This window comes from Passer montanus, unplaced genomic scaffold (genome assembly GCF_014805655.1).
Source record: "Passer montanus isolate IOZ18808 unplaced genomic scaffold, ASM1480565v1 scaffold65, whole genome shotgun sequence".
Lineage (NCBI taxonomy): Eukaryota > Metazoa > Chordata > Aves > Passeriformes > Passeridae > Passer > Passer montanus.
Window position 1 is genome coordinate 31196 of NW_024371593.1, and position 14998 is coordinate 46193.

The following is a 14998-nucleotide window of genomic DNA, read 5'->3' on the forward strand; positions in this document are numbered from 1 at the left end:
CAGCTGTTCCCAGCAATAGCAGATTTATGGGATTGCTGAACACAGTGCAGATACATCAATAAAGACAGCAAACAAGGATGTGCTTGCTCGTACTACTCCATAAGAATAACAGTTAAAAGGCTGTTTCATTTAATGGATCTGTTTGTGTGTGTGTGTAACACTGAACGTGACTTTTCCCTGCTTTTTTTTTACACAGATCCTTGGGGAGATTTTAAATATAGCTTTTAAAGCATCTGACAACATCTGCTGAGTTACTTTGGCTTCCTCTGTCTCCCATTTGAAATACGGTGAGATTTCAGTACAAAGCTCTAGTGATAGATCCATTTTTTACAAACAAGGCAATAATGGAGATAGGTGTGTGAGAGAGCTCTAAATCTTCTGGAAGATCTATCTGCAACTGCCTAGCTGCTTGCAAATCCTTTAGCCTTTGAGCAAGGAATAAATCAAACCTGGAAATAACATTTCACATCAGAACTTCCCATGCTCAGGTATCAGCACCAGTCCTGTGGAAGGTCTGCTCTGAGCAGGATTTGGCTGAGCTGAACAGCTCTCGGGTGCTGCCTCTTGGCCTGAATGATGCTCCCAGTGCTAATGGTGACAGGCCTGGCTGTCACATGCTGAATGAAAGCTGAGCTCTGCAGACCACTCACCAAAACACAGAGAAAAATTCGTGACCAATGTGGATCAGTCAAACCTTTAAACTTATTGTAATTTAATTATAAGCCAGGTCTAAAGCTACTGAATTGGTTTTCCTCTGCATGAAGGTCTCCTAAAACGTGACTGAGATGCCAGAAAATACATTTCATAGATATTTCTTTTTGTGTCCAGCTCACTGGTGTCACTTGAGTACCAGTAATGTAATTTCTGTTAAGACAACTTGATGTTGTCATGTGGTGTTTTGAAAATGAGCTTTTTTTTCATTTTAGAAAATGTTGCCTTTAAAAAATGCCCCTAAAGAAAGATTTGAACAGTTCCACCTGAAAAAAATCTTTCTTGAGAATTTCTTTATTTATTCACCATTTGGATATATTTTTAAAACAATTGAAGGTGAAGATGAACATGGCTGTTTCAATCAGGATTGTTTGTTTCTTAAAATATGTTTTTTAGTGAAAAGGACTGAAATACTGAGAAATCTGAAGAAAGCTCTAGCTCCTGTCACATGTGAAACATGACTTTCTCTGTCCTCCCCTATTCTTGCAAGTCAGATAACAGAGGGAATGTAGGCATAGACAGAGCAGGCAGTTTGCACAGGGCTTGGTAAACTAAGCTTACTTTTTTTTTCTTCCCCCCCCTTTTTTTTCTTTTCTTTTAGCAACATTAAGCACACAGAAAAGGATGGGACAGAGAATTTGGAATCTGAATGTATATGGATGTCAATCAGTAACATCCTTTTAAACTTTCTGCAGATGGTATTGTGAGCCACATAGAACTGAAGGCAAATTCCCCTATCCCCAACAGCTCTCCTATATGTGGATTTTAGTATTCTATTTGTTGATCTACTTCAAGATGTATTTTTTACTCAGTATTCTCTTATCTGATTTATAGATTTCAGTTAGGATCTTATTTTAAAGAGCTGTAGAAAGTATATGCTCTTTTCTGGGGAGAATTGTACTGAGCCATGCATCACATATATTTAGGTTATCCACTTTCCATTTCGCAGGCAGAAATTAGATATCTTTTCACTTCTCATTTTTAATTTTTTTCCCTCTGGTTACATCATTCTATTGCAATGAGATTTTCTAAGTCAGCCTGATGAAGGCACAATGTTATTACCTTAAAGCTCTCTCCAAGTCATTGGCTTTACATGATATTAGAAGTACATGGATGTATTATTCTATGAACTATGGTCAATTGGTTCCAGATGAAACATTGTTGTAGTTGCAATTTACTACAGGAAGTGATCAATATGTTGTAAATGCTTTTACAAGGTAGAGCCAGAATCTCTGGGAAAACACAACCAGCAGCATCACAGTCTACCAAGACTGCTCTCTGCACCCAGAAAAAACCCACAACACTGCTGTTTTTCTTGGGTTTGAGCTTTCACTCAGCAGACATTTCAGCTTCCAAGGACTTTGCTGTTTAGTTTATTTTGGAAAAAGCAGGATGGCTCTGGAGGACTCAGGTGGCTGCTTCCTCTGGGTTGAGGACACAGCTGCCAAGGAGGGAAGGGCCATTTCCTGATTAGTTTGCAATCTATGATATGGCCAGAGGCAGGAGATAAACACAACCAGCAGCTGAGGCATGAGACAGCAGTGTGGTGACCATGGTCACTTTAATGAGCAGCATTTGCAATTGTCTATCATTTTTCAGACTTCCTAGATACAAAATTTCTAGGAGACATTTGAAGGTAGTTTTGCAAACAGCTCAGTAGTTCCTTTCAGCAAAATGGGTGGAGTAGGAATAACATCAGAGGGCTTTGTAGGCGATTCAATGTTGTTATCATTAACAAAGACAAACAGTCGTCTTTGAAATACCCCAAAAAGATTTTGCGAAATGATGCTTTTGCTAGCAGCTGGCTTGTGGGGGTGAATTGCTTTCCCAAGCCTGGGCTATCATTAACAAAGACAAACAATCATCTTTGAAATACCCCAAAAAGATTTTGCAAAATGAACTGATGTTTTTGCTAGCAGCTGGCTTGTGGGGGTGAATTGCTTTCCCAAGCCTGGGGGAAGCAGAAAGCACTCTTGCTGTGCTGAGAGGATGTGGTGGGGAAAACCTCTGTTTTTCATTGCAGGTGTATACTGCAAATATTTGCAGAAGTGAAGATTTGGTGCTTCTTCTTGTTTCACACAACAGAAAAGGGAAAAGTGAATAATTTCTGAAGAGTTAAATACTTCCATTGCAAAAAATCTAATAACCTGTGACTGTACCAAAAACTGATAGGCAAACAGCAGGGAGAGATTAGTGTGAAGCCCCTCGTCAGCCTCCATAGCAAAGGCGTCATGTTCCAAGCTGACAGTGGCCTTTTAACTTTGCTGGTGTGTAAGGAAAACTCTTACATGCTAATAGTCAAATTATGATTTCCCATGATTGAAAGGCAGGAGCTACTAAGCATAACAAAGTGAGTTTCCCCTGCTCACTAGGACATCTGCCAGCAACTGTGATCAAATTATAGCTTTCCTTGGCCCACAGTGAGGAGCAAACTGCTTATCCTTGATCAAAAGCACAATCTGCTTGGGTGGAGATGCTTCAATTATTGGTGACAAAAGCTCTTTGAAGTGACAGTCTCAGGATGCCTCAGTGTTCACATATGGGGGAATCAATGACTAATTACAGCAAGAAATAGCCTCAATAATGAAACTGAAAGAGAAGGTGGAGGTCTGAGGTGCAAGCAGCAGGTGTGAGGGTGGCCAGACAAGCAGGACCTGCTGGGGGTAAGGGCTGTGGGTGGGGGACGAGACATTTGGGGTTGATCAGTTGCCATGGGATGTGTCTGGCTTTATCATCTGGTTCTTGCTATGCAAAAGCAGCAGAGAGGCCAGCCCAAGAAGTTGTAATGGACAGAGCAGCGTTTCACTGTCATGCCTTGCAAAGGCTTTATCTCCGTCATGGTCCAGTCCTCAGCAGCAGCCCCGGGCTCTCTGTACCAAGCAGAGCCACAGCACAGGAAACCAATTCCGTAGTGCTCTAAGGGATGGAAAAACCCAAAATAACTCCTACAGTTAAATACCATCTTCTTGCCCAACTAAATTCACAGCAAAGGCGGCGAGCCAGTGGAAAGGACAGTGGTAGTTAGGGTTGGGCTACACCTGGGGAAATCCCCCCATCCTTCGAGGTTTATCTGTGAGGAAGGATTTGTGACTAGGATGAGAATGCCTGCTCTCTGCAATCCTCCCTGCTTCCCTGGTAGGCATCCTGAGTTGCGGCCACAGGCCTCCTGTCTGCTCGTGGGTGTGGGGAGGACTCATTTCAAAGGGTGGAAGTTACGGCACCCAGATGGATTCCCCTTTGGCAGCAGATGAAAGCTGTGTGGTTTCAGAACAAAGAGCTTGATTTTTGCATGTAGGAAATTAAGAGATCAGCTGAGCAATGTTATACAAGCTGGAGGGGAAGCCTTAAAAGTTAAAAAAAGCACATTATGCTTGGTGCATTAGGCAGTGGTGTTGACTGAGGTATTCTGTGCTAAATGAAGTAGTAATACAGCACAGGTGAGAGCACTGGCCCAGGACAGCAGTGCTGACAGCAGATTATACCTCTTCTACACTGTGGGATATCACTGCTACTAAAAACAGGAGAAAAGTGCTCTGTTTTTTTAAAATAAACCTCTATTTGTGGCTGTTTAGAAAAGGTGGGTGGGGGGGGGTGTGTGGAATAATGCCAAGCAATGGTATCTGGCACTTAAGGTACAGAAACCAGTAATAATTTTGTACTTTTTCTCAGTTTGGCTGGGTTTGCATGCTGGGAGCTGACTTGGAAGGCCTGGCTAGCATGAGGTGTTTTCTTATGCTTCATGGGCCCCATGTAGGATCCTGTTGATAACACAGCTGAGTCAAATCAAGATTCCCATGGCACTGGCAGTTGAGAACAGCTTTTGGATAATGGCTCTCAGAAAAAGTTTCTGTGCTGTATGTAATTCCTCGTTCCATGGGTTTATAAATGTTCCTCGGGCTGCCTCACCTCTCATCCGCCCCAGGCTGCTGCCAGGGCTGTTCCTCACACTGCCCCTCACTGTTGGTGAGAGTTGTGCTCTCTCTGGAGAACCTTTTCCCAGAGAAAGCCCCAGTTCCAGGGAGAGGCCATGCACGGTGGTGTGGCTGGGGAGCCACAGGGCAGCCCCTGGCCCCTCTCCTCACAGTGGCTGCTCCTCTGCTGCCAGCACCTGGGCACTGTACCAGGCATGGATCTTCTCCTGCCCGTCCCGCCGCCATCAGGCCTCGTCCGATGTGGCCACATCCATCTACCCCACTCCCACACTGCTGGGAACAGGACTGGCATGGCCCCTGTGCAAGCTGGCACCCTGCAGGTGGGTTTGCCTTCTTCAGACCTTTCCCACCAGGCAGAAATGGAGTGAAAATGGTGCTGGGAGAAACACTGAGTCCCGTCCCAGGCGAGAGGGCCCTCAGGGCCCTGAGGCGGCTCCTCGGGATTCCCGCCACTGTGGGGGACGAGGAGAATTTGCTTCCAACCACACTTTGGGGTTTTTGGTACATGCCTTGGTGGCCACACCACATTTTTAGGGGTTACATTGGGCTGCCCCCAGCCTACAGCACCTGCTTGAGGGGCAGCAGGGTTGTTCAGGAGCCCCAGGGGAGGTGACATTTCTGTGCATCAGCAGCCAGGCCTAAGGCAGAGCTCCACGCTTCCCCGAGGTCTGAGGCAGGAACCCATGGATGTGGGGACCTCTGGCAGGAGCCAGCAATGTCCACAACTGGGCCAGACTGCAGGCTCACACCTTGGGGAGCTGGTGGTGATGGAGAGCTTGTTGAATTGTGCCATTGGTCCTTGTGCGCATGGAGGTAGAAGAAGGTGAGGGTGGAGGGATTCATGAATAATTAAACTCTGAGACAGAGGAACATACATAATGCATGATAAATTAGTCCAAGTGCAGCAAAGGAAGCATGGGTAAAGTTTGTTTCAACAAGCAGAAAATGGGATGTGACAAGGTATTGACACCAGAACAGCTGTTTGCTAAAATTTTTCATTTATTTATATAGATTTCCTCCCCCTCACAGTTAGGGGTCAGCCTAGAGTGGAACAGAAATCGGCAACAGAGATGGAAAACAAGTTTGGCTCCTGTTGGGTCCCAGTCCAGCACAATCCCTCCCTGGGAGATCTCCCTCCCTGCTTAGTGCTCTTCTTCCCTTTCTGGTAATCTGATGCAATATTTCCTGCCTGGTCACTTGGGCTGCTGTTTGACTGCAGCTAAGGCGGGTAGGGTAATACTCTTAATTCCATGGAAACAGAGAGGCCCATGTTGACTCACTCTAGCCTTTTCTGATCCCAGATTTCCTAAATGTTTTCTTTCTTCTAAACTGTATTTGCTCTTACAACATAAATTATTTATAAGATGTTACATTTGTTACAGATGGTAATGAGGCTGCCAAGCAGAGAGCATCGACTCTACTGCAGTGTCAAACTGATTTAAGGAGGGGTGTGTGTGTAAATAAAAACCCAGCCCCTTCCTTTTATTGAACAAACCCAGCAGATCTGTTCAAATTCACTTTTCCCATAAATAGCACTAAAGGCCAAAAGCTGCATTATTAGGCTTGCAGAGTTGCTTCATCTGAATCGGAGCTCCAAGCAACATGACTTGTTTTTTTTTGCTTTCCTCAGCTGTGAATCCCTTAAGGTCTCCTTTCCTGTGTTAATGAATAAGTCAGGTATCTGTCATGAGAGATTACAAGCCACCATGCACTGGAGCTGTTTTTTACATGTACCTGCCATGCAAACCCCCCAGCATTGACAGAGCTGGTTTCATCCCTTTTGCTTGTCACAGGCTGCTCATGGATTAGGACTGTGTGAAGCAACTAGAGATGAGCATTGCAACTGAATCTTGATCAATTCTTTGATCTTGTCTCTCCTTCCACATTCTGTTCACTCCAAAGCAGCCTTTCCCCTCAAAGCAAGAGCCACAGGATACTGTGCCTGCTGGCCTGCAGTCCTGAGAGGGTATCTCACTTCTCACAGGGGTAGACAATTCACAGGGAAATATTTTTTTCTTACTCTCTTGCAGGCTGCCTTTTTTTTGTACTCTAGGACCAATGCATGTTTTCTGCTGCATATTGCACTTGGATTTCTCCATATTTCTGGAGTCCTGACAAGCAGGGACTGATTAGACTTGAGATGGGTGCAAAACCAGTCTGAGTTCTTCTGATTATTTTACTGTTTTCTCATATATATGGACTTTCATCACTCCTTGCTAGAAAAGGTGAAACTACAGAAAGTCACAGCATCCTGCTGTCCTTTGTGATCAGAGTAAGTGTGAAGAACCCTTCACACCCTGTTCTACCCCTGAATGTAGAACAGTTTTCTCCCAAAAATCAATGCATTCTCTTTTAACACTGAGGTCATGTATATATTTAAAAAAATAAATAAGTATTAAGGAACTGTGCAAATACTGAGCCCATAAAACATAGAAAACCAGAATACTGCTGTTAAAATGTTGACTGCCCAACCCCCTCGCTGAGGACACATGCCTGCCAGCTGCACATCCAGGTGCTGGGGAAGAGGGAAGCAGCTTTTGATCTTGTGTTATAGAGAAGCCCAATGCAGATTCAACAGCCTTAGTTCTAACTACAAACATACACTTCAGTTCCTTGAAGTGTCATAGGCTTCCTGCATGCTGCTGGGCTATCCTAGTGTAAGAAAGTGTTGTAGCTTTCCCAGAAGGAACACCCTAGTTCACAAAGGATAAATGTGCTAAAGAGAATAAAAATGGGCTATGGCCAGGCCAAGCACAAGCGTGCTATGGAAACTCCTCACTGAGCAGGTCTAGCAGATAAGCAGAGTTCTGCTTTTTTATTCTTTTTTCCCTTTCTTTTTTTTTTTTGGTGTAGGGTTTTTCCCCTTCAGCTGTTGCAATGACTCACTGATTTGCATGGCCACTCTTGTTATGGATTCTGAAAAGCTCTGAGTACACAATTGGGTTGATGAAATGCCCTGTCAGCCATCTCTAATTCAGCTGGATTTCTTTTCTTTCTCTTCCTTCTCCCTCCTAGTGCCTTAATCTAGATGTGCCTTACCACTTTAAAACTAAAGTGGGACACAGAGATGTGAGAGAGAGAAAAGGAAAATTTCTGAACTCCCTGCCCTGTTCCAAATTAATTAGAGCCCGAACCACCTCATAGACATGCAGAAAGCAGCTTAGAAAATGTTCTCCATTACTGAATTTAAGTTCTGGAACTAAAGTTTATGATGAGTGATAACCAAACCCTGCAGCAACATTTGTCTGATTTGAGAGTGTTTGACCTCACTCCAAACACAGAGGAGAATAAAATGTATGTGTTCACCAGGTTTTTAGCACAATGTGCACAATCTCCAGCCTAAACCAACCCAATGCTTGCCATGAGACACCAGCACAGCTGCCTAGATGAATGTTTTTGGGGTTTTTTTTTCATTTCAGCTGCGTGAAAATGAAGAAGTTCCTGGAGGCAGACTACTCTGGGAACCTGCTTGGCATCCCTCTCTTTTGTATGTCAGTGGTGTGGGTCCTGGCCTGCTGCTGGCTTAGTGCTCTCCTGCTCCCAGAGGTAAGGAGGCTCCTCACCTGCTGTCAAGTGTCCCATGGCTGCTCTGAGGAAGTATATGTCCAGCTTGGCTGCCTCTCTGCAGCCAAGGCACTGTTTTCTGAAGTTACTGCTTGACAAGCCTCTTTCCAAGACCCAAGGCCCTGTTTGAGGGAGCCCTCAGCATGTACTTGCCCAGGTTGGTGTGTGCTCCTTGCCCAGTGCTGCCCTTGAATGGACAATAAGGCAGCGCACCATGACTCCAGATGGAGCCCTGTGTTTCACAGAGATAGCAGAAGATCCCCAGCTGGAAGAAAGGCCTATGTGAATTGACATGGGTCTATGCCAATTTACATCAAAGGAAAATCCAGATAATAAATGCTTGCACATGCAGCTTTTCAAGATCAGAGTACAAAGAGGCTGCTGAATTCAGTCAGGCTGTGCCTCTGAGCTGCCTGATTTTAGCATAGTGTGGCTTCTGAGGAGCCTCTTTTCCAGCTCTTCCAATGTAATACAGCCTTCAGAGCTCTGGGGTACACATCTTTGGCTTGTTGTCCTTCAAATAGCTGTAGGACCAGCATGAAAGGAGAGGTTTCACATAAATATGGAGAAAGAGAGCAGAGGTCTCACATAAATATGTAAAAATACATCAATATAAACCAGGAGATTAAAGGCACTGGCACGTGAAAACAAACGCCCGTTATTGTTAATGACAGTCTTGCTGACCCTATTCTAATATCCAATTTATTCTAATTTCCAATCTTCATATTCTAATCTTTTTTTCCTTATAAATTGCTTTTTCATTAAGAATCCCTTCCCATGTCAAGGTGCAGTGTAGCTTTTTACAAAGTCTTAGCCTTCCAATGGGCAGTCTGCACTGCAGACTATTTTGTCCTCCAGCACATGTAGGTGAGGGTATGCAACATTACTGGTGAAGCCTGGATGGTATTTGCTTTTCATTTGTGTCGGGAAACTGAACAAAATCTAGTGAATGTGGGATTTCATCAGGACTGCTGTCAGATTGGGTGGCAACTCAGCTTTGCAAATAAAACACCTTGGTGCAAGATTTCTGAGGAAACAAATCCAAATAGTTTTAACCTCAGAGAGGTTAGGGGAGGTAAATGCCAGCAAGGCAGTAAAATAGTGTGCAGAGACCACCTGTGCTTTTTCTCTACTAAGGTTTTACGGCAAAAATGTGTCATCTGCTGTCAAAATATGTGTGCTCAGACTGATATCACATAGGCCTGGTCTTATTCAGATTGTTAATTTACAAGTAAAGACCTCCAAAGGCCTTTCTTGACTTGCTTTCACAAGCAAGTCACAATAACATAACTGTCACAAATGCCTTGTCACCTTTAGGATTTACTGTTAGATAACACATAGTAAGACTGATGTTTTTTTTCTGGCTTTTTTGGTTTTTCCAAGGAAAGACAAGCCCTAAGGATCCTGGGATGTCAGACAGCTGCTCTGCAAAGCATTGTTGCATACTGGGATATTTTGCTGCTGCTGTAGGACTGGCAGGGTGAAATCAAGGGCTCCTCTGAATGGCAATGAAGTCCAGGACAAACACGTGGGGCTGAGGACAGGACGGCTTCCCGCAGCCACTGCAGCAGGTCCAGCTCTGGAAGATAAAACAGGGGTAAGGTTTTCACAGTCTCCACTTTGCCCACCATGAACTGTCTGCCTTTGAGTGAAGCAATGTTGTGTGAGCAGTGTCCACAAAAAACTGGATCTGCTGTGCTACCCCTCCAGCAGCATGAATCCATAGCTCCAAATGCCACTGTATTGCTTCCCAGCTCATGAGGCACCTGCCTGACTGATTCCTTTACCCTTGTCAGTGTTTACAATATCTGTGCACCTATTTTAGCTAGGCAAGCCAAGTGCAAGTTGTTTTTCATGCAGGATGACTCTGTGCAGCAGCACGGGCAGGGGAAAGCTGGAGTTTTGGCAAGCAGACCCTTAGCATGGGGCAAAATGCTCGCCTGCACTCTGATGCTGATTTTCTCCTTTATTGGCTGCTCCCGAGGCTGCAGCCGGAGGAACGGTCTCCTGTGGAACGGCAGCTTTAGACAATTTTATTGGCTGATGAATCTGATCTTGCCTGGCCACCTTCCAGAAGCACTGACTTGCCCGAGATGAGAGTGAGAGGAAGGTTGCTCTGCCTGGGGCTCTAAAGCAATTGTTTGGAGACCAACGTAACACCCATGCCTTGCTGCACGGTGAGTATAGAATCACAGGTCCGTACAGCCGCGTCTATATGCGTAAAGTGCTTCATGATCTGATTGCTGACACAATTAAATGTGCGGCTCCTGTGGACTGTGTCTCGTTTGCTGCTTAATTATGTGAAAATGTACTTGGTAAATGGCTTGCTGTCACAAAATGCTCGATTAACTGTTGCAATGATCTGAGTTAAAACACTGTGTTTGTGTCCTACTCTGGTTATTTCCTGTGCTGCAACACATTGATTTTAAGCTTTTAGCCATGAGAGAGCAAAATGCAGCTGCGAGATGTTGATATTAAAATGTTTTCTTTGATTTTGTTATTTTGCTAGTGGAAACTCAAAATACCAGAGCTGCTTGCTAATATTTGCTCAAGTCTTTTTAAAATTGCTGATTAATCTTGCCCTTTCTTTTTTAAGGGTAACTTCTGTGAAGTTGGATGCTATGGATCGTTTTGCAAGTTGTGCTTTGCCACAGAGCAAAAATAGGGCAAAGGAAGGGAATGTTTTTAATGTAGCCCCCAAAGTGTGTGGTGCTCAAAGTGGCAGGATACTGCATTGCACCTACATCAGTTGCAAACAGCTCTACAGATAAACATTTCTGAAGAGCCCCCAAAAATATTGCTACCTAAGGAACTGATGGTTGATCAGCAGCACTGGAACTGAATGAAGGAATGCAGCTTTTTAGACTGCAGCAGTCCTATAATATACAAAGATGCAGTTAATCCTGAGTGCATCATACCTGCTGCTTCAAAAATTATACTAAATAACCTGAGTCTCACTCTAACTACCTGCAGCGCCCCTGATATTTGGAGTGGAGTTTGAAAATGTGTATTTTTGACAGCTTTGGGAAACAACATTTTATCACTGTACTGGTTCAAAATACCTCTCTCTAATATTTTGCAAGGGTTTTTTAGGGGAGGTGTTGCAGGAAGTGGGGTGTCAGTGTTTTCTGCAAACAGATCCCTGCTGAACGTAGTGCTGGGACAATGTAACTTAGCTTCCTCAGAGCTAAATTAAAGCTGAGTAAAGCTATACACAGTCCCCAAAGACTTCCCCAGCTAGAACTTCCCATACTCATGGCTGTGAGTAGCCCAGCTGTTGATGGCAGTGATGCTTTTCTTCATTCTTCTTCCTGAGGGCCAAGGAGGAGCCTGAGCAGTTTCATGATTTCCCTTGGCTGGAATAGCTTTGCAGTACCATACTGGGATGCAATGGGTTCCTTGGGGAGTCTGAAATGGATGGCATGGGGCTGGCTACATCCTCTTGGAATATAGCTGCCTTTCCAAGCTGTGTTGAAGTTACATTTTGAGCACTCTGGGAAGAGGACAGAGTGGAAAGGCCAAGTCTGTAGGTGCAGAACAGACATGAACATTGATTTGCAGCTGTAGTTGTAAGGAGGAATCTCCCCATTATGTCCAAGTGGGGTAGAGGGGAGGCCTCATTTGATGGAATTCCATCTCTGTTTCAGCTCAGAAGTAAATAACTCTGAACTGGCTCCCATGACAAGTGGCATGGCAGTCCATGAAGTTATGTGGCCCTGTTACCACCTGTGGTATGAGTGTGAATTAGGACCATGTATTAATGAGAAATGATGCAGCAAATATGGTTTAGTGTGACTTTTGTGCATTTGTGCCAGGTAGCATTGACAAACTGGTTCTAAATGTCTTGTAAACATTTATTTGGCCCTGTAAATAGTCTAAACTACGTTTTTGCTTGTTCCTGTGTTTCTGCACCATTCCTGTTCCTATTCTTGCTGGCTGAGGCTTCCAAGAGAGCCATGGGAAGCTGACATTCATACTCATTGGATTCCAAACATCCCTTCCAGAAATCACAGGCTCTGTCATTATATGGAAGATGAGGCTGTTTTATACCTAGGTTTACAGATGTGTTTGTGATTTCCTGGATTTTCTGAATTAGAACTTATCTCAGGTTAAGATTTAAGTTTAACAAATGTGAAAAGCATAGTACTGGCATACCAGCTCAGTACCTGTTTGTCCTCCTGGAGAAGTTTTTGTATTAATGTAAGACATGCATCTATGAAGTTGCAATCTGTGGCTGTTATAGCTGTAATAATGAAAAGGGGGAAAAAAAAGGAGGAAAAGTGAGTGAAGATGTGAATTTTGCTGGTTTAAGATTTAAATGAGATGCATTGAAGGTAACCCATGGTAGAAATGGATCTTTGCCACCAAGCAGGATGCAATTTATTTGGAGGGGAATGAGTGATTCTCTTGATTATTCAAAGGGCTTTTTGAAACCCTGTTACTGATGTGTTGCTGATGTGTTCAAAAAAATAATAATCCTGAAAGAGCTGAATACAGGCTGCTTAGTTATTTTTGAGCCTTTGCCATCACTCTACATGCTACAACAGGCAAAATGTTGGTGATTTCTGTCACTGTCAAGCCAAAGGTAGAGGTGGCTTCACTTTGGGCACCGTTGAATGGATACCCAAGGAATGCTCCTTGTGCCTGAGCTGTGTTGATGGTCTCTGTGAGCAGTCCCAGGGAAGCAGGGGTGACCCAGGGCCCTGTGGCAGGGCAGAGGATGAGGATCAGTCACATGGGATGAATTGCCCTTTCCTGGCCTGGCCCTCAGCTTGTACCAGAGGGAAGGCAATGACTGCAGCCACCCTCAAAACAGAACAGCAGATCTTTTCCTGTTCTGCTCTCAGTCTGGTGTGGTGCTTTGCACCCTGATTGCCTCCCTCAGCCTTGTAAATATTGCAAGTTTCTCAGTTTTGTTGGAGTAGATAAAAGATAAGCGTAGTTCTAGACATTTAACTTTGAGGGGAGAAAATTGAGAAAAGTAGAAAGAGGAGGTGACTAAAAATATAAAGCTTGTGATCTATGTTAATGACTGTATTTGGCAATTCTGCAGAAATGAAACCAAGAGAAAGCTATGATTCTTTGACTTGAGAAAGCTTTTATCTGGAAATGTTTTGTTTTTAGCTTAAGACCTGAGCTAAGGAAGGGGAAAGATATTGATTTGTATTTTGACATTTTAAAATAATTTCTATGCAATGCTCTTACAGCATGTTCATTTAGAATGTGGACTTGCAAATTGCAATAGTATTTTAAAACACTTGAAATTCTGAATTACATGTTAACTGTCTGCAGTGATTTTATTTTTATCTTTGTTGAGTTGGTTGGTTAGCTTGGAAGTGAATTTGTATTTCTGTATATGTATATAAACATAATCCCATTAACATGTATGTAAGTAGGAAGTTGGCAGGCAATATGCTTACATATATACCAGCATGTTACTGAGTCATAACATGAAATATTTACTCTCAGAATCCATGTGTAAACTTAATGTGCTGTGGATTCATGCTAGAAGTAATAAAGCAAGAAACTGTTTATATTCTGTGATACAGATAGCCAGATCAACAGTGGGAGTGAAAACTGGAATTGTTCTTCCGTTTCAACTACAGCCTGACAAATGGTGCATTCATTTTTCATTGTTAATAAATGGCCCATATGGCATCCTTTGATCACATGCTCTGCAGCTTCTGCAACAGTAAGACATTTATTTTCAAGGAGTACAGAACCTAACAATTGATCTCAGCTTTCTGAGCAAAATATTGTCTCAAGTAAGGGAACGGACACTACCAGAAGGTACCCTAGGTAGCTCATAGTTTTCCAGACTGAAGGCTTGGAGCATCCTGTGCCCACCTCAACAGCACAGCCAGCAACCTCCTCATGTTCCAAATCACACTGGATAAAACCAGGAAGGTCTTTCCCCACTTACAAATTCCATTCTTTCACAGACTATATGAGGATGGCTTTTCCATGGTGCATAATCCAGATTTCAGGATGCCTGGCATGCAGGGATAGGTAAAAACTAACCAGAGAAGAAATTAAGAAAGCAACACAAAGCAAAGTTAGAATTTCTTTGTGTGTGAGAAATATGTATCACCAAAAAACCCAGCAGCCTGATACACACATCCCTTGGAATAAAGACAACCTATTTGCTTTTAATCACATTATTTATCAGACCTTTTAGAAGCAAAACTGAAATCCATAGCCAGGACACCAGCTGGAGACATTCAGGAATATCTCCATGGAAATACCATCTTGGAAAGCAAAGCTTGCTGAAGTTTGCTCATTATTATCTGCAGAGCACTGCAGTCTGGAAGAAAACAGGAGCTAGGTGACACCCTGTTTTCTACACCCACAGTTGCAACAGATGGATGGGTGACAGGACCTCTCCAGAGCAGCTCATGTCCTCCCTTAATGGTGTTGCTCTTGCTGTCACTTTGATTTTAGTGGGCAGACAGTGTCTGGGGCCTTTCTGGGTGTTCCTACCACAAAATGGTAATGATTACATACAGCTCATGCCTTTAATGTAAACTGAAGTGTTTACAAAACATGTGTGGATGTACACTTCTACTTCACCAAACACAAGAGGTTTCCTCCCTCACGGTGTTCATGTGAACCTCCAGGGATAAGGAGATGCAGGATGGAAGCAGGAAGAAGGGAAAGCCTGTTGGACTCCCCTTGGGAAAGTTTCATCAGTAAGACAGCAACCTGTGGCCACTTGTAACTGCAACACTGTCAGCACCCCCAGAGTAGTTTCAGCTTTTGCTTTGGCAGCAGAAAATGGCAGAAGTGCATAA

The 14998-nt window shown here is 43.6% G+C and overlaps 1 protein-coding gene across 1 annotated transcript in view; it reads left to right on the top strand.

The window, feature by feature from the left end:
- The first annotated feature begins 10211 nt into the window (after positions 1-10211).
- The window catches only part of OSBPL5 (oxysterol binding protein like 5), a 173664-nt gene continuing 168877 nt past the window's right edge, over positions 10212-14998 (top strand). Inside the window, exon 1 of the mRNA XM_039728266.1 lies at positions 10212-10384. Coding sequence (XP_039584200.1) covers positions 10370-10384 — 15 coding nt within the window. The 5' untranslated portion in view covers positions 10212-10369. The remainder of the gene's footprint in view (positions 10385-14998) is intronic.